General features: G+C 60.0%; 1 protein-coding gene across 12 annotated transcripts in view; it reads left to right on the forward strand.

Annotated features, from left to right (window-relative positions):
• Window positions 1-18,625, forward strand: part of EXD3 (exonuclease 3'-5' domain containing 3) — a 77,282-nt gene that overhangs the window by 19,536 nt on the left and 39,121 nt on the right. For 4 of the 12 annotated variants that reach the window (XM_030838154.2, XM_030838155.2, XM_060300080.1 and 1 more), the window contains exons 3-7: window positions 3,790-3,854; window positions 7,140-7,313; window positions 7,652-7,819; window positions 12,668-12,721; window positions 13,777-13,916. In XM_030838154.2, coding sequence (XP_030694014.2) covers window positions 3,790-3,854; window positions 7,140-7,313; window positions 7,652-7,819; window positions 12,668-12,721; window positions 13,777-13,916 — 601 coding nt within the window. Of the gene's footprint in view, window positions 1-3,789; window positions 3,855-3,882; window positions 6,472-6,565; window positions 6,712-7,139; window positions 7,314-7,651; window positions 7,820-12,667; window positions 12,722-13,776; window positions 13,917-18,625 lie in introns of those variants that run through there. The other 8 variants (XR_009564203.1, XR_009564204.1, XM_060300084.1 and 5 more) reach the window with 6 other exon arrangements.

Below are 18,625 nucleotides of genomic sequence, written 5' to 3' on the forward strand. Positions count from 1 at the left end.
CCTACAGCCCCTGGTGGGTTTTCTGTAGGTGTGAGATGGGGGTGACATCCCAGTGTTTTCAATAAGGTTATGCCGTTTCCCACCCTGGCCGCACACCCTGGCCCATGCAGGCCCAGTTCCGGCTCCAAGTCCCCCCTCCCTGGGCCACACGCTCAGCCTTAACCCCTGTGGCTCTGGCCTGGGTGGGGCGGTCCTGTGGTTTCCCTGTGGTTGTTAAGATAGTCCCCCCGCACCCACTCACACTGCTACTGTTTGGGTTAGAGTGTGGGGTCTGCTGATTAATTTGGGGAGAATTGACAACTTGCATATTACTGATTATACGGTATAGCCCGTCCTGAATCAGGCCTTTTAATTTTGTTCTCAGTGACGTTTTTTTTTAAATTTATTTATTTTTGGCTGTGTTGGGTCTTCGTCGCTGCACACAGGCTTTCTCTAGTTGCGGCGAGCAGGGGCTCCTCTTCGTTGCGGTGTGCGGGCTTCTCATTGCGGTGGCTTCTCTTGTTACGGAGCACGGGCTCTAGGCGCGCGGGCTTCAGTAGTTGTGGCTTGTGGGCTCAGTACTTGTGGCCTGTGGGCTCAGTAGTTGTGGCATACGAGCTCAGCAGTTGTGGCTCGCAGGTTCTAGAGCACAGGCTCAGTAGTTTAGGCGCACGGGCTTAGTTGCTCCGCAGCATGTGGGATCTTCCCAGACCAGGGCTCGAACCCGTGTCCCCTGCACTGGCAGGCAGGTTCTTAACCACTGAGCCACCAGGGAAGCCCCTCTCAGTGACATTTTATATTTTTTGCATGAACTTCTTTTGTTACATTTATCCCAAGAAATTTGAAATTTCTTATGTTACTGTACCTGATATTTTTTAAATGTTCATTTCTGTCTGTCGCTAGTATGGAGGGAACAGTGGACTTCTTTTTTTTTTTTTTTGGCCGCACCCAAGTGGCTTGAGGGATCCTAGTTCCCCAACCAGGGATTGAACCCGGGCCCCCTGCAATGGAAGTGCAGAGCCCTAACCAGTGGACCACCAGGGAAGCCCCAACAATGGATTTCTTAATACTGTCCTTGTGTTCACCATCCATGCTGAAATAAGTCCATTGAGTAATTCTAATACTTGTCTTTAGATTCTTCATTGCTTTCTAAAAAATGAATCATTTGTTCAGTGCGAAACGACGTTTTGGGGTATTGTTTTTATTTTTAAAGACTTTATTTTTTAGAGCAGTTTTCGGTTCACAGCAAAATGGAGAAGAACGTGGAGATTTCCCATCTACCCCTGCCCCTCCCACATGCACCACCTCCCCCGTTATCACCATCCCTACCAGATGGGACACTTGTGACGAGTGAGGGACCTGCCTGGACACGCCATCATCACCCAAAGTCCGTAGTCTACCTTGGGGCTCACTCTTGGCGTTGTACGTTCTGTGGGTTTGGACGATGCAGAGTGACATGTTATCTACTACTGAAGGTTCACAGAGTAGTTTCACTGCCCTGAACCCCCCATGCTCTCCTGTTCATCCTCCCTCCCCCAAGCCCCCGGCAACTCCTCATCTTCATACTGACCCCATAGTTCTGCCTTTTCCAGAGCGTCATAGAGTTGGAATCATACTACGAACGTAGTCTGCAGCCTTTTCCGATTGGCTTCTCTCACTTAGTAATCGGCATTTAAGTTTCCTCCCTGTCTTCTCATGGCTTGATGGCTCATGTCTTTTTAGTGCTGAATAATATTCCATCGTCTGGAGGGACCAGAGTTTATTGGTCAGAGTGCTGATGCTTTTATTTTTTCCTTTCTAAGTTCTGTGGCCTTAATTTTTCCTTCTTGCCGCTCTGCACTGGCGTCGAATGCACAGTGGGCATCCTCCTGGTGTTTGCGTCTTAGGGAAAGCTTTCAGCATTGAGTTCTGTGTTCGCTGAGGGTTTATAGGCGCCTTTTGTCTGGCTAAGGAAGTCCCTTCTCTTCTAGTTTGCTGAGTTATTTCTTAAATTATAACTAGAACTCTCCCTTAAGAGGTGCTTGTTCTGCATCTATTGAGAGCATCATGTGACTTCCGTCCTTTATTTCACTAGCGAACCAGGCTGATGGACCTTCAGTTGTCCAGCCAGCCTTGCTTTCTGGGACGGACCCTCCTGTGGTGTACACGGGCGTCTCTCCCGGGTCCCTGAGCCCGTGTGCTCGGGGGCTGTCCCCCAGGGTGTGGCTCAGGTCCCCAGCCTTTCCCTCCGTCCCGCCTCCTGCATGGAGCCAGAAGGTTGCCGTCGTCCCCCTGATTCTTGGGTAGGTTCGCAGGTGAAGCCACCTGGGCTCCTGATCCCCCAGATTTGGCCAGGAGAGTCTGTTAGTGGCCTCCCCTGCCCCAGTGTGTGCACTGATGATCAGGTCCTGACTCTGACGCCTGACCCCGACCCACACCATGTGAGGGCATGGCTGGGGTCCTGACCCCTGACCCCGACCCCCACCATGTGCGAGGTGTGGCCGAGGTCCTGGCTAAGTGCCAGGGGCTTCTCCCACTCCCTGGGCTGGGGTCGGGGACACGCTGGGAGCCCAGACCCCCCTTGGCTGCTTTCCTTCCAGTCCTCCCTGGGCTCTGGGCCTTGGCGCCTGCCGGTTCTGAACAAAAGGACCAGAAGGCTAAGACTCCGCGCTCCCAATGCAGGGGGCCCGGGTTCGATCCCTGGTCAGGGAGCTAGATCCCGCATGCATGCCGCAACTAAGACCCGGCGCAGCCAGGTAAATAAATACATACATACAGTGCGGTCATTCAGCTTAAAAAAAAAAAGAACCGGAAGGTTTGTCTGTAATTTCTCAGCGGGGCTGGAAAGGTTACAGCGCCTGGGCCTTTGAAGCAGAACTCGCAAGGCAAGGAGGGGCTGGGCCTCAAGGCTCGGGCTGCCAGGGAGCGGGGGTGGGGGAGTGGGTTAGGCCGGGGAGGTGCTGCTGAGGCTGGCAGGGCTGCAGTGAGGCGCTGGGGAGGAGGGAGCCCCGCCTGGAGTGCAGGGAGCCTGAGGCCCAGGGGCGGGCCCGCAGCCAGGGGGCGCTGGTGGCCATGGGCACCTCGGAGCTGGGTCCCTGGTCCCCTGGCCTCGGAAACAGCTTTCTTTCGCAAGCCAAGAGCTGGCAGCAGCGACCTTTCCAGGCCAGCGAGCTCTCCTTGGCACTGGCCTTGGATCTCGCCTGAGGGCGCCGACCCTTTTCCAGCAGGAGGGTGACCCCGACCTCCCCTGTCCCGGCCAGCACCGGGCTGAGTGGCACCTGTGTCATGACTCCACGCCCCGTTCTGCAGCAGGGACAGCGGCTTCAGGGAGCAGCGGCCATGGGGGTGGGGAAGCTTTGGGGAGTGGCCAGCCTGCATGGGGCTCACCCGGGGCCGGGACAGGGCAGAGGGGAGACGGGGGAGACAGAGGCTGGAACCACCTCGGGGCCTCGGCAGGGGCCAGAGGCCAGACATGGTGGGTGGTGGATGGGTTTGTGGGCGGCGTACCCCGCTGGGCGGGCCTTGCCCGTGGGGGGCCAGGTCAGTACTGCTGACTTAGCCCCGGCGGCCGACGCCCCTTCCCCACTCACACGGCCACTCTGAACCCACCGCGGCTTAAATCTGAGGCCAGGCTCCCTGAGCTGTCAGGGGAAGCCCACCCCGGTGGGCACTGCGGGAAGCAGCCCTGCTGGGTGGCGGGGCCACGGTCCTGGGGAAGGGGCAGAGAGGGCACAAGGGGCCGTGAGCGCTGGGCAGCGTCTGTGGGAGCCCCCAGGCCTCGGCCCCCGCCTGCCCCTCAGCCCCTCCTCGGCCCTTGTCTTGTCCCCTCAGGCCGGGACCCGCTGCTGTTCCTGCAGACCCTGCAGACGCTGTGGTCCACTCGGGAGCTGGGACAGGTGAGCCCTCGGGGTGTGGGCACCTGGCCGCCAGCCTCAGCAGGCTGCCGTGTCGGAATGTTCTGGGGGGTGCATGGGATTGGAGCCGTGGGACGAGGCCTGCTGGACGCTCAGAGCAGGCAGGGAGGGCCTGTGCCCACCACCAACTTCCGGGCAGTGCGGGGCACCTGCCGGGCCTCGCCCGCTGCCCCCTCTCCCAGAGGGGCAGCAGGACAGCCCGCCTGGACAGCGGGGGGGATGCGTGTGGTCCGGCGGGAGGAGCTCTGGCGGGGAGGCTGCCAGGGTCTTCCACGGCCACTTGGGGGTCCTGCAGTGGCAGCTGCCACTGCCCAGACCGTGTCCTGCCGTGACCTGTGCCAGGAGGACAGCTCTGCCTCGCGGCCCCCGGGGGTGGTGCAGTTACTGGCCCTCGGCCGCTCCTTCCCTGCACTTTGCTCCCTTGAGGCATGGAAAGGGCGAGGGAGGCTGCCCTGGCTCTGGGGAGGACGGGCCCACGCGTGGCTGGAGGGAGAGGGCCACATCCTCTCGTGCCAGCCTGGCCTCCAGCTGCCCGCCGAGGGTGGGCAGGGCACCCAGACCTGGGGCAGGCTGGTCGGGCAGGCGTCCGGAGCAGGTAAACTCCAGGCTTCCACAGCGCTGCGTGGTGGAGGAGGGCCGGCAGCCGGCCTCCTCTCTGGACAGGCCTGGGCTCCCCGCCCGGCTGAGCTGCGGGGCCTTGGGCAGATAGCGGCCCATCCACTGCCTGCGCTCAGGCCTGAGAGCAGCCGTCTCTAGCCATCAGCTGGAGAATCCAGAGTTTTTGCAAAAGCCAAACGTTTTTTGATTTTCCAGTTTCGTGCCGTGTGGCTTGAGGGTGAGACTCAGGCAACAGGGCTGTGGTGCTGTTCAGCCTTCCAGTTGGGAGCGGGCTCGTTGCGAGGTGGTATCCTCTGCCCTGGTGTCACGGTGAGCCGGCTTGTGAGCTCGGCTCGACCCTCCATCCCTGTTCACTGAAGGCAGGAGCCAGAGGGCCGCAGAGCCTGAGGACGAGCCGGGCGCTGCCCCGGGGGCGGCGGGGCACGGGTGGGGGGCCTGCAAATGAAGCCTGGGGGCGGTCTCCCTAATGGTTGTTCCTGGGCAGAGTGTCTGTCTCTGGATTTATTTCTCTGGGAAGCGTCCGCTTCCTCCACGTCACCACGGTTTCGGCCGGAGGTCCCTCCCGGTTCCTGACCCCCCGCGTCTCCCGGCAGCGCTGCCCCTCCCCCGGCCTTGTGCCTCTTTCCCGGGGCTGATCTCAGCCTTCAGGTAGCCGGACGCCCAAGGCATCGGTTTCCAGGAGTCTTGGTTTCCGATGCTGCATTTAACGCCGCACCTTCCCCCCGAGTTCTGTTCGTCACCGGTTTGATGTGTAGGGGTGCATCGTCCTTCCTGTTTTCTGATTTTCGCCGTGTCTCCTTCAACATTTCCAGAGAAACACAGGGCTGTGTCTTGATGTCGCTTAGCTGTTTGTTTCTGGCTGTGAAGGAGCCCGGTCCATCTGTTTTGGTTTTTGCACAGGACAGGCTTGTTTTGTGGTTAGTTATATAAACACTCCGAGTTCCCTACTTGGCGAAAGCTCCCGCCTGGAGGGGACACACGTTTGCTCACCAGGGCTTGTCCTGGGTTCCTGTGAGCAGCCGGCACCACGCTGTGCAGTCCAAGCTCAGACGTGTGTGATAACCAAGGGGCCAGCAGCTGGAGATGCGGTGGCTCGAGCCCTGAGGACGAGGGTGCAGATGAGCCAGAGTGTCCTGGGGGCCAAGGGAGCAGCAGAGGGACCCAGGGGGCGGCCGCATGAGAGCAGCTGGAGCCCAGCAGAGCACGTGGAGTTTTCAGGGACCGGACAGGACAGGGAATCTGGAGACGAAGGGGAGGCCAGAGGGCAGGAGGGAAGGAGAGAGGAGGTCAGCCAGGGTCTCAGAGCCAGGGGTCCGGAGGATCGTCGACATGGACGCTGAGCCCACCACGCCAAGGGCAGGGGTAGCACGGGAGGGCGACACGGGGCCAGACGTAAACCCCTGGGGCCCAAACCTGGTGCGTGAGTTCCACCCCAGGGCTGCAGCTACCGCTCAGGGCCACTTGCGTCTTATTCTTTACTTAGTTTTGATTTTTTTTTCTTTTATAATTCTAGACATATTTATATTCTATTTTCATCCCCAAACCGGTACCTTACTGTTCTTTACTCTTAGAGCTTTGATCACCCTGCTTGCGGTCACCATCATGGTGAATTGTTCCTTGTGTGTCCTGTTGTTTTTCATTGTGAGCTCACCTTAGTGCAGCTTTTTCCCTCTGGTGGCTGAGGGCCAGGTCCCCAGGGCCGTCCCCAGGACCAACCTCCTGAGCACACATGGAAATAAATCCTAATCCAAAGGCCAGAGCTGGGTCCTTCTAGACCTTTCCTTTTCCCAAGCAAGGGGTGTGGTGCTGCTGATGGAGACCCCGCCCCCTCCTCGGGCAGTGCTGGACGGGGGCCCCCAGGCTCTGTGGGAACCGCAGCCCCCGGCTGGTGCCCTTCAGACCCCTGAGAGGTGTGTGTGGCCTTGCCTATCCATCCTGGAGGGTGACAGCTGTCCTCAGGGTCTGTTTGAGGCCATCTCAGGTGAGTTCCAACAGCCACAGCGAGGGCAGCCCCTTCCAGAGAGCCCTTGGGTGCGAGGGCTTCGGCCCCCTGAGCTCACACTTGACGCCTGCAGGTCCTCCCTGGGCTGGACCCCAGCAGGTCCTCGGTCAAGGGAGCCGCAGTGACCTGAACCACTGGAGCGGGCAGGGCGTGGCGGGCTGGCCGTGCACAGGGCCCTGCTGGTCACGCAGAGGACGCCCGGCTGCTCTAGAGACGGTGGTGAGATGCATGTTGTCCCCCTGGACGTGGGTGTTGGGGACACACCTGTTCTTGTCTCTGTCTTGCAGCTCTTACGTGTCCCCCAGAGCTTCCCAGCACAGGAGGTAGAAAAGTAAACAAAAGGCATTTTTCAGTTGGGGTTTTTTCCTTTTTTCCGTCTCCTGTTGCTTGCTGGGCCCTGCTGACCTGTCACCGTCTCTGAAGGGCCAGCGCCATGTCCCATGCGTGCCACGCGGGTGGTCAGGGCACAGAGGAGCTCCGCCCAGGGTCTGGCCTGGGGAGCAAGCCCCAGCCTTTGCAGGACCATTGGCCTGGACGGTCCCTGTGCCCGGCCTGGGTGCAGCGGACCAGGAAGGTGTGGGCGGCTCCGTGCGGGTGGGGGAGGCCGGCAGGAGGACTCAACACAGCGAGGCCTTGTGTCTCCACAGCTCCGGGAGGAAGCCCAGAGGGGATTCGCCGCCCTGGAGGACCCGCTCGCCGCCCTCCTGGACATGCTGGACAGCAGCCGGGGCTGGCGGGGGAAGGGCCCCTCCCTGGAGGCCTGGGTCACCCGTGAGCTGAAGCGCTGCTTGCAGGCACAGCTGTGCCCGGGGCCGGCCCGGGTGAGCCCTGCCCGCGGCCCACAGCCTGCCCCTTCCCAGCCCGTCCCGGCCTCGGCACGGGCTTCCCACGCGCACCTGGCCGGGCCCCTGTGGCCTGTGGAGGTCGCCCACGGTGGTCGGGGGCTCTCGGCCTCCCGAGAGCCACACGCCGGGCCGACCTCGGCTCCCTTGCTTGTGCCCCTGCCAGCCAGCCCCTGCTCACCCACAGCGTCCACCCACTGGCTCTGGGCTGCCAGGTGCTGGCCGCACTGGGCCTGCCCAAGCACCAACCCCCCACCCGCACCAGGCCCCGCGACTCCGGTTGCCGCCTCCACTGAAGCTGGGTCTGGGGCCTCCAGGGCAGCCCAGGGCTGAAGCAGCTGCAGGCCCGTGCGGTCAAGCTCCTCGCCGAGAGCCCCCCCGGCCTCATAGAGCCACTGGTCAGCATCTTCCAGCTGCAGGACGCAGACCGGAGCCCCCTGCTGGCTCAAGTCCACCGGCTGCACCAGGAGGGCAAGTTCAAAGAAGTGAGTGAGACCCTCCCTGTGGCTCTGGGCCTCTCGTCCACGGGCTGGGCCTCCACGTGGGTCAGCGGGGTGGGCAGGAGCCAGGCTGGGGCTCGAGGTGCCGAGCCCAGAAGTGTCCCCTCTGCCCTCCAGCGTGGGGGGCCTTGCAGGGGGCCTCATGTCTGGTGTGCAGGCTTTTGGGGGCCAGCTGCTCTGGGGACCATGTCAGGTTCGTGCCTGGTGTGGCGGCCCTGGGAGCCCCTCGCGCTGACCGACTGAGAAAGAGGCTGGGTACAGCCCCCCACACCCTGCCTGGTCTGCACCACGCTCAGGGCCCTTCCTCCCCAGGTGCCCGCCGGCCTCTCCCCCTCGGTCAGCAGCGTGGGGACGCCCAGCTCTGGCCCAGAAGCCCGCGTGGCTGCGGCCCAGCTCCCTTTGTTAACTCCCAGAATTGCTCTCCGGGGGGCTGAGAAGTGCGGGTGTGGGAGAAGCTAGCCGCAGTCTCTGTGCCCCGGGCCCAGATCAGACCCGGGGCCCGCTTCTGTCTTCTCCTGCCCCTGCCCAGACTCACCCAAAGGTCACTTGGTCCTGTGCTGGCCTGGGGGCAGGGGAGCCGAGGCCCCTTGGGGCCCAGCTGCTGCTCCATGAGGACAGACCCTCCCTGCGTGGGGGGCCCTGAAGCCACGACCACGCCAGGCCGGGGGACTGGCCACTGTGCTCTAGTCCTGGTCGGTAACAGAGCACGTGGCCGGGCATCTGTAGGCTGCGCTCGGCCTCCCGGACCTGTCGTGCGGCCCTGCCCCAGAGCCGGGGGCCACGCTCTGGGTGGTGCCCACCCCTGCCTGTTTGCTGGGTCCCTCGGACTGGGTCGGGCCAGTGGTGGTGACCCTGTGAGGGTCTGCGTCCCGAGGGCCCTGCTGGCTCCCACCCCAGGGACCGGCCCCGGCACACCTGTGGTTTTCAGAAGATCGGTTGTGGGGCATCGTGCCGGCTTGGGGCGCAGATTCTCAGCCACGTCAGTCAGGAGTCCCCAGCGTGTGCGACGCATGTGGGTTGGGGGCCGCCCGAGGGGGAGGGCGTTTTGCTCCCTTGTCGTGGGCAGGGCTGGGCCAGGAGCGCAAACGTGGGGCTTAGTGGCTGCAGGTCTCTGGGTGGGAACTGGGGGCTTTTGGAAGCTCGGTGGGTTTGCTGAGTGTCCTTCGTGAGCAGCAGCGGTCCTCGTTGAAGCCCGGAAGGTTCTGAGATGCAGCGGGAGCTCTGGGGTCCTGGCCCAGTGTTCACCGCGGATGACCCGTCTGCGGCTGAGGTCGGGAGCGGCGGGGCCCACGGGTGAGCAGCAAGGGGGCGCTGTCAGCGAAGCTCTGAGCTGTGCTGCAGGCGCAGGGGGCCCTGGGCTCCGCGCACCCCGAGATGCGAGACACGCGATGCCCTTGCAGGGCAGGGGAGGTGGGGCAGCCCCGGGCGCCCGGCTCAAAGGTGCCCTCTCCCTGGGTGGTGAGTCCAGCACCCAGGGCCCAGAGGCTCCCTCCGGGCTCACCTACCCGCTGCCTCGTGGGGCCCAAAGTTTCTGGCGCCAGGGTGCCAACAGGCGTGGGGTGCGGCCGGCACCCAGGCGGGTCCCAGGCCCACCCCACACGGGGCCCTCTTCCCGGTGAGGAGGCCCGTCGGAACGGAGGTGTGCGGCCCAGGCCCAGGTGGAGGATGTGCTGCGCGGCCACGATGGCGGCGCAGGGGCCGGGCGCCCGGCTGCTCGGGGCTCGGCCGGGGCTGAACGGGCGCCGAGGCAGAAGGCGGGCTGGTGTGTCGCGTCTCCTGTTACGCTCAGGCCTTTCAAAGAGCGTCTGGGCGGCCGAATGCGCCTCCCTTGCGCTCTGAGGCAAGACTTGCACACAAAGGGGGCTCTTGTCCCGCACAGGCCCCTCGTGCGAAGAAAGGCCATTGTCCCCGAGCGGGGCGGCCCGGCAGGCAGTGCACGCTCCAGTGCCCACCGCCGCGCCGCCGAGGGGCCGCCTTCAGGCCTGTCCGCTCGGATTAGCGGGGACTCACGACTTAATGCGCTGCGATATTTCATGTCGAGGGCGGCGGCCGGCCCCAGCCGCGTGAATGCCTGCTTTTGTCTGCTGCATTATTTTATTTACATTTTTTAAACAGCTTATCAAGGTAAAAAGATAGCTTTGCTTTAAAAAAAAAAAAAAGCCCCTTGGCTCCAGGCCCGCGCTGAGCCGCCGAGGACGGAAGGCCCGTCCCGGGGCCCGGCCGCCGGGTCTGGGCACCTGCCCAGCCCCCCTGTTGGCCGAGCGGGCAGTCGGGCGTCCGTGCAGGGCTCTTCCCGCTGTCACCGCCCCAGCCCCTCTGGTCTTCTCAGTTACTTTCCCCCAAAGCGGCAGCTCTGGGGTCCGTCTGGTCAGAGGTCCCTGCAGCCCCACCCTGACCCGGCTGCAGGGCAGCCCTCTTCTCGGCGGCTGGCTCTCAACCTCCTGGGCGGAGGTCAGGGAGGCCCACAAGGTGCCAGGTGGGCCCAGCCCTGGGCAGTGTCCATCTGCAGGTCCCGGCCACTGCCCTCCTCCCATTGGGCCTGCTCCGCGGCCTGGGTCTGGAGCCAGTTGCAGGCACCTGGGCCAGCAGGCGATCTTCCTGCATCCGCGGGGCCCCCCACGTGGCCACGTGACCGGTGGTAAGCCGTGGGCAGCCTGGCCTGCTGGCCCCTCAGCAGAAGCTCAGACTGAGAAGTGACCAGAATCCAGTTCTCAGCCAGGCCCAATAGATCCAAGGTGGAGTCCAGGCCGGGGGCTTCCTAGAGGAGGTTCTGCTGCCAGGTAACCGTGGCCGCCCCCGATGGAGTTAGGGCGCCCTCCCGTGGCCGGGTGAGGCCAAACGGTCCCCCTCCTCGTCTTGTGCCCCCCAGCCTCCAGGCTACGGAGCTCCCCAGGGCTGCGGGGGCAGGACAAGGGCACTTCCCAGACTGTCCCTGGGGGTGTCCATGGCCTTCCAGCCCTGGATGCTCTGGCCACACCCCTCAGTGTCCACGCAGGCTGCCTGGCCAAAAGAGGGCAGCCTGGGTGCACAGAGGCTCCAGCCTGGCCTGGATAGAGGCTGGCTGCCCTGGAGGAAGCAGGCAGAGAGAAGGGGACCCAAACCCTCTGACAGTGTCGTCCTGTGGCCAGGGCTGTGCACCCCTCATGGGGAGGGGGACGGGGGGGGGGCCTGTTGAGGAGCTGGATCCTCAGACGATGGAGGCCGACAGCCCAGCAGAGTGGTGAGAAGCAAGGGGCTCACCTCGCTGCCCCCTCCCCTCCCCACTCCCAGGTCACTGCCCAGGGCCTGATCTGGGGGGTAGGAGGGTCCCAGGCCCCCAGTCGTCCCTCCCACGGCCCCTTCTCCGACCGTGGCATGGCCCGACCAAGCCCAGGTCCAGATGTTGGCCCTTCAGTAGCCTGGAAGCCAGGCAAGGGTCCAGCAGATGCAGGACACTGGGGACGGGGTTCTGACCACCCCGGGTTCTGAATAAAGTGTGTGAGGCCGCCAGTGTGGGCACTCTGGCCTTCTTGGATGAGGGTCCGGATCTCCCTCAACTTCTCGGGGGTTTCCCGTCCAGAAGAGGTCGGTGCCATCCTGTGAGGCTGGAGTGGTGCCCAGGAAGGCCCCCACGTGGTGGCACCTGCGCCCTGCCCGCAGCCCTGGGCCCCTCCCCCAAGCCCTGCACCCTCTCCTCAACCCTGGCTCCTTCCCTGGCCCCGCCCCAGCCCCTCCCCCATTTCTGCTTTATCCCCCTCGCCCAAGCCCTGCACCCCCCTTCCCCTGGCCCTGGGCCCCCTGGGGCCTGGCCGAGGCTGAGCTCCTGGACACCGGCCAGGCCGCGGGGCGCCGGGTCAGTGCCGCGCAGGGAGAGGCCCCCCAGCCCCGCGCCCCCGCCGCGCGGTCCAGGCCTCCACCGGAGCAGCCTTTCCCAGGCCGCTATTTTGGGCCTTCTGTGAGCTGCAGGGGGCGGGGCCGGGCTGCCCGGCTAGTTATTTTTGCTCATAATGGGAGCACGACGTATGGAAATTATTAATAGCAGAGCGGCCTGTGCTACGTGCGGGCGCCCAGGGCCGCGCCGTTTCCTCTGCTGAGTCGGGGGAGGGTCGTGCGCCCCGTGTAGGGCAGGCCGCCCAGCGTGCCCACTGCCCCATATGAGGGGCTGCCTGGGGGTGGGGGGATTCAGAGCCTCTTGCTCTGTGGCTCCTGGGGCAGCTCTCTGCGTGCCCCCAATGCACGACCACGCCGGTCCCGCTGCCATGGACCTGGAGCGAGCCTGCCCCATCCGACGACTCCTGGTCACTGGGGCACGTGGTGTGGCTTGTGGAAAGGGCTCAGAGGCCTGAAGGAGCCCCGCGTGTCGGGGCCGCCGCAGTCCCTCGGGCCTCCCGGGCGCACAGAGTGCCCTCGCTGCGGGCGCTGTGAATTGTGGGAGGGGTGCTCCCGGGAGGAGTGGGGCAGCAAGAGCAGACGTGGGGAGAGCGGCGTGCGCCGTGCCCAGGCCCCATGGCTAGGCGACGGGGGCTTCTGTCCCTCCCTCTGCGTCCTCCACCCCTCGTCAGCAAGCCAGGACCCAGGCCACCTGGCTCAGCTCGCACTTTGCGGCCCCGACCAGGCCGCACCCCAGTCTGGAGGGCACAGGGGTCGTTCCACCCACCCCACCGCGTGCGGGGCCTGGCTCGGCACAGGGGGGCTTGTAGGCTGGAGCACTGCCTGGTTTCCGGCCCCGTGGCTGTGCCTGCAGCGACTGGGCGGTGACGGGGTGGGAGTGGGGGCTGCAGAAGGGCGGGAGCCCCCACCTGTGGCACCGCCTGTCCCCCAGGCCCAGTGTCATCTGGTCCCTCTGTTTCCCAGGCCATCGTGCTGGGCGCAAAGCTGCGGCTGCAGGCAGATCTTGATGTTGAGAAGGTAAGGGTCATTCTCATGCAAACCGCGTAGCTTCCAGCTCCAGGGCTCCAGAAATGTGGTGTAGGGAGGGTCCCTCCCACTGAGCCCTGAGCTTTGCGCCCCACACGGCTGGGGCCAGGGCGCTGGAGGGCAGGGGTCACATGTGACTACCTGCTCATGTGAGGAGGGTCCAGGACTAGGGGAAGGGAGGGGCCAGCAAGGGCCTGTGTGTGGTCAGCAGGCATTGGTGTAACGTGCTCAGAAAGTGGCCGATCGCCAGGAGTTCACCAGGCGTTCCTTCTCTGCTCTGGGGTGGCTGGAAGGGTTCTCAAGAATGGGGGCTCCCACAAGGACCGCCCACCTGGAGCCCTGGTTTGGCAGATGGGCCTCTGTCCAATCTGGGCTCCAGACAGCCTGCCCTATGTGACCACCTGGGGGAGGGGAAGGCAGGTGAGGAGGGGTCTTCCACAGGGGCCACTGGGAGGGGGCTTTGTCGAGAGCTGGTTCTTTCAAGGGGAGTGGCCCGTATGTCCCAGTGCCCAACACCACGGCCAGGGGCTCCCTCGGGGCCTCCCTGAGGGCTCAGGCAGCTTGGGGGTCTTGTGAGCTTGCGCCAGGCCACGTGCTGGTGCCGTCTTGCCCGTGATGGGCATTTCTGGGCCAGCAGGGCCATGGCCGGTAGTTGATCTCCATCCTGCCCACCCCACCCTGCTCGGTGAAGACAAGGGGACAATGGGGCCCCTCCAGGAGCCCCCTTGTGTCTTGGAGCCTCTCATCCTTCCCGATGGAGATGGGGTGACCACAGAGCCCCCCAGGGACGGGGCCCGGGGAGCGGCGGGGCTTGTGTGTGTGTGCAGGGGCAGAGCATGGGGCGCAGGCCGTGAGCCGGGCGTGGGGCTTCGCGAGGTCCTCAGACACTCGGTTGGGCCCCCAGGCTCCCCGGGGAGGCAGGTTGCGTGGACCAGCCTCCAGGCCGCTTGGTTCTGACGCTCTGGCCACTCCCTGCACTGGGCTGGAAGTGAGTCCGCGGTCTCGGGTGCAGTGGGGCTGCGGCCTGAAGGTGTGTCTCCCCGTAGATGTGCCTCCCCCTGCTCCTCCAGGACAAGGCAGACCTCGTGGAACGCTACGTGGATGGCTTTCCCGACCTCCAGCGGAGGCTGCTGGCCCTCATGGACTCCTGGTGCCAGCCCGGCTTTGACATCAGAGTCGTCGCCAGGTGAGCCCCACGGGGGCCCGGGGTGGGGTGGGGGCAGGGACTTGGCAGGGGCAGTAGGCACGTGGGAAAGTCACCCCACACCCCACACCACCTCTCCAGGTGAGCCCCGGCCAGGTGGGCAAGGGACCTGCTTCGGGAGCCAAGAGGTCGGGCTGGCAGCCACCGGGTGAGAGAGTTTAATGCTCTGAGATGAGCACAAATAATTCTCCACAGGGACTCCTTCCTTACGCAGTCCTGCAAGTCATATCTCCTATCCATTCACTGGTTCCTTCGTTTCTTCCTTCATGTAATAAATGTTTGTGGAGCGCCTGCTGTGAACCCTGTCCCAGCAGTTACAGAGAAGAGGCAGCATGCCAACAGGGAGCCCACGTGTGTGCGTGTGCGTGTGACCCCAGGGCGTCCCCTGAGCATGGGCATCTGGAAGGAGAAGGGCTTCCTCCCACCTCCCTGGGGTGGCTGAGGGGAAGTGCACTGGGACTGCCAAGGCTCCTTGGCCACCTGTCCCTCAGCAGGCAGCGGGGCTGGGCGCCCTGTCCGTGTGCCCTGCAGCGCGGACCCTCTCACTTGAGAGTCAGGCCTTGGGCTCTGGCGGCAGGCCTCTCTGGACCCTCCCTCCCCTGGAGCTGGGTGTTTTCCTCGTCCCTAAAATGGGACTAATTCTGTCTCAAAGGGCTGTCGTGACTTCACACCCTACGAAGTGAACAAAGCAGCAGGCCAGGCACATGTTGTGTTGCTGCCATTGCTTTTATTATGCATTAAAAAGGAGAGAGAAATATAGGTGGAGCAGTACGGACGGGGAAGAGGGGAGACACACGGGTGGAGAGTGGGGGGGGGGCCCGTGAGTTAGATTTAACGTGGATATTTCATGATTCTTTTAAATGTCCTCGTGCTATGCTCTGAAAGGGCTCAGAAGCGATGACATCCCCTAGCAGTGAGCACACCTAGCAACCAGATCTTGGTTTCTAGATACCATTCTCCACTAAAAGGAACAAAGGCTCCTTGGGGAGTAGACTGAGAATGAAAACAATAGTAGAGCATAAAAGCACGGTAATAGAGCATAATACCTTGGATTTTTAAAAATGCATGAGTTGGGGCTTCCCTGGTGGCTGGCGCAGTGGTTGAGAATCCGCCTGCTAATGCTGGGGACACGGGTTCAAGCCCTGGTCTGGGGGAATCCCACATGCCGCGGAGCAACTGGGCCCGTGAGCCACAACTACTGAGCCTGCGCGTCTGGAGCCTGCGCTCCGCAATGGGAGGCCGCGACAGTGAGAGGCCCGCGCACCACGATGAAGAGTGGCCCCCACTCGCCGCAACTGGAGAAAGCCCTCGCACAGAAACGAAGACCCAACACAGTCAAAAATAAATAAATTTATAAAAATGCATGAGTCTGTGGGACTTCCCTGGTGGCGCAGTGGTTAAGAAGCCACCTGCCAATGCAGGGGACACGGGTTTGAGCCCTGGTCAGAGAAGATCCCACATGCCGCAGAGCAACTCAGCCCGTGCGCCACAACTACTGAGCCTGTGCTCCAGAGCCTGCGAGCCACAACTACTGAGCCCGTGTGCCACAACTACTGAAGCCCACGTGCCTAGAGCTCCGTGCTGTGCAACAAGAGAAGCCCGTGCACCATAACGAAGAGTAGCCCCTGCTCACTGCAACTAAAGAAAGCCTGTGTGCAGCAACGAAGACCCAACGCAGCCATAAATAAATAAATAAATATTTTTAAAAATGCATGAGTCTGGAGTGATGCTCAAAGGCAGGGAGGAAAACTCTTTTACGGGGTATGTCAGCTAATAAATAGAAAGGAATGATAAAGTTAGAAATCACCATTTTGTAACTTCCAATAAAATAATTGATTTAGGCACAGATCATAAAGAGATGCTAAGAAAGAAAGAGATAAATACAAATTACCTGTATCAGGAATGAAAAGTACAACGTCACTACAGACCTTACAGACTTTAAAATGGTAATAAATGTTGTTTACAACTTGATGCAAATACATATAACAGTTTAGATGTAACAGACCAAATTCTTGCAAAACACAACTTACAAAACTGAAAAAATAGAAAATTTGAATAGTCCTATATCTATTAAATAAATTGCATCTGTAGTTTAAAACTTCACCACAAAGAAAACTATGGATTTAGATGGCTTCACTAGTGAATTCCTTCAAGTGTTTAAGGAAGAGATTGTACCAATCTTACACAAATTCTTCCAGAGAATGTAAAAAGAAAGAGCACATCCCAACTTTTTTTTCTTTTTTTTGGCTGCGTTGGGTCTTCGTTGCTGCGCGGGGGCTTTCTCTAGTTGCAGTGAGTGGGGGCTACTCTTCATTGCAGTGCGCAGGCTTCTCATTGCGGTGGCTTCTCTTATTGCAGAGCACAGGCTCTAGGCATGCGGGCTTCAGTAGTTGAGGCGTGTGGGCTCAGTGGTTGTGGCACATGGGCTTTGGTGCGCAGGCTTCGGTGGTTGCAGCACGTGGGCTCAGTAGTTGCGGCTTGCGGGCTCTAGGGCGCAGGCTCAGTAGTTGTGGCACGCGGGCTTAGTTGCCCCGAGGCCTGTGGGACCTTCCCGGACCAGGGATGGAACACATGTCCCCTTCATTGGCAGGCGGATTCGTAACCGCTGGACCACCAGGGAACTCCCCAACTTGTTTTATTCAGCTAGTTTAAGGCTTGATACCAAAACTCGAAAAAGACATTAGGAGAAAGGAAAATTAAAGTGCAGTGTATCTCATGAACATAGATGCAAAAATACTAAAGAAAATATTAGCAATCAAATCAACTAATATATTAAAGAGTTAAGAAAATGAGAAGACAAGCTCAAAGTGCGAGAAAATATTAGCAAAGACACATCTGATAAAGGACTGTTATCCAAAACATAGAAAGTTACCTTAAAACTCAGCAGTAGGAAAACAAACAACCATGGGCTTCCCTGGTGGCGCAGTGGTTAAGAATCTGCCTGCCAATGCAAGGGACACAGGTTTGAGCCCTGGTCCGGGAAGATCCCACGTGCTGCGGAGCAACTAAGCCCATGCACCACAACCACTGAGCCTGCGCTCTAGAGCCCGCGAGCCACAACTACTGAGCCCGTGAGCCACAACTACTGAAGTTGCACACGTAGAGCCTGCGCTCCACAACAAGAGAAACCACCCCAGTGAGAAGCCCGCGCACCGCAACAAAGAGTAGCCCCCATTCCCGGCAACTGGAGAAAGCCCGTGCACAGTAACGAAGACCCAACGCAGACAAAAATAAATAAATTAAATAAATAAATTTTTTTAGAAAAGAAAGAAAACCAACAACCTGATTTTAAAAACGGACCAAAGATCCAGATACCTCAGCAGAGAAGATACACGAATGACAGATAAGCACGTGAAAGGATGCTCTACATCGTACGTCCTCGGGGAAATGCAAACTAAAACAACGAGCTATCATGACACCCCTATTAGAATGGACAGAATCCAGAACACTGACATCGCCAAGTGCTGGCGAGGATGTGAAGCAACGAGAACTCTCATCACTGCTGGTGGGAATACAAAGTGCTGCAGCCACTTTGAAGGACAGTCTAGTGCTTTCTTACAAAACTAAACACGTTCTTGCCATATGACCAAGCCATCGCGCTACTTGGTATTTACCCAAAGACACTGAAAACCTCTGTCCACACAAAAGCCTGCACTTGAGTGTTTATAAAAGCTCTATTTATAGTTGCCGAAACTTGGAAGGAACCAAGATGTCCTCCAGTAGTTGGATGGATAAATGAACTGTGGTCCATCCAGACAATGGAATATTATTCAGAGCTAGAAAGACATGAGCCATCAAGCCGTGAAAAGACAGGGAGGAAACTTAGATGCAAATTACAAAGTGAGAGAAGCCAATCTGAAAAGGCTACTGCTGTGAGATTCCAGCTGTATGACGTTCTGGAAAAGGCCAAGCTATAGAGACAATAGAAGAATCAGGGATTATGGGGAGGGAGGAACGAATAGGAGAGCACCGAGGATTCTTAGGGCAATGAAACTACTCTGTATGTCACTGTAATCGTGGGTACCTAGGCATTTGTCAAAGCGCATAGAATGTGCGACACCAAGAGCGACCCCAAGGTAAACCATGGACTGTGTGTGGGTGAGGATGACGTGTCCAGGTGGGTTGATCACTGTGACAAGTGGACCATCTGGTGGAGATGCTGCCAGTGTGTGTCACGGTCTGCTCAGCTTTGCTGTGAACCTAAAACTGCCCTAAAAAAAGTAAAATCGATTTTTTCAAAAGTTTATACACCATGATCTAGTGGGATTTATTTAAGGAACGTGAGGTTGGTAAAACATTTAAAAATCCATCGGCATTCACCCTGTCAACAGATTAGATAACAAAACTATGTAAGCATCTCAACGTATATAAAAATTATAAAATTCAAACCTTATTTATGATAAAAACTCTCAGCAAACTACAAATGTAAGGAAACTTCCTTTATCGGATAAAGGATAGTACTGAAAATAAAAAGAAAACTACAGCAAGCATCATTTTTCTCTGAGTTTTCTTCAAGTATGATTACTATATAATGAACTCTGTTCGGAGTGTGTAAGTTTGTCACTTTTGATGTATGTACGTGTCCACGAAACCATCACCACAGTCCAGGTGCTGAGCACACACACCCCCCGCCGCCACCCCCTGAGGACCGCTGATCTGCTCTGTGTTACTGTAGATTCCTTTTCATTTTC

The sequence above is a fragment of the Globicephala melas genome, chromosome 6, assembly GCF_963455315.2.
Source record: "Globicephala melas chromosome 6, mGloMel1.2, whole genome shotgun sequence".
In the NCBI taxonomy this organism is placed as follows: domain Eukaryota; kingdom Metazoa; phylum Chordata; class Mammalia; order Artiodactyla; family Delphinidae; genus Globicephala; species Globicephala melas.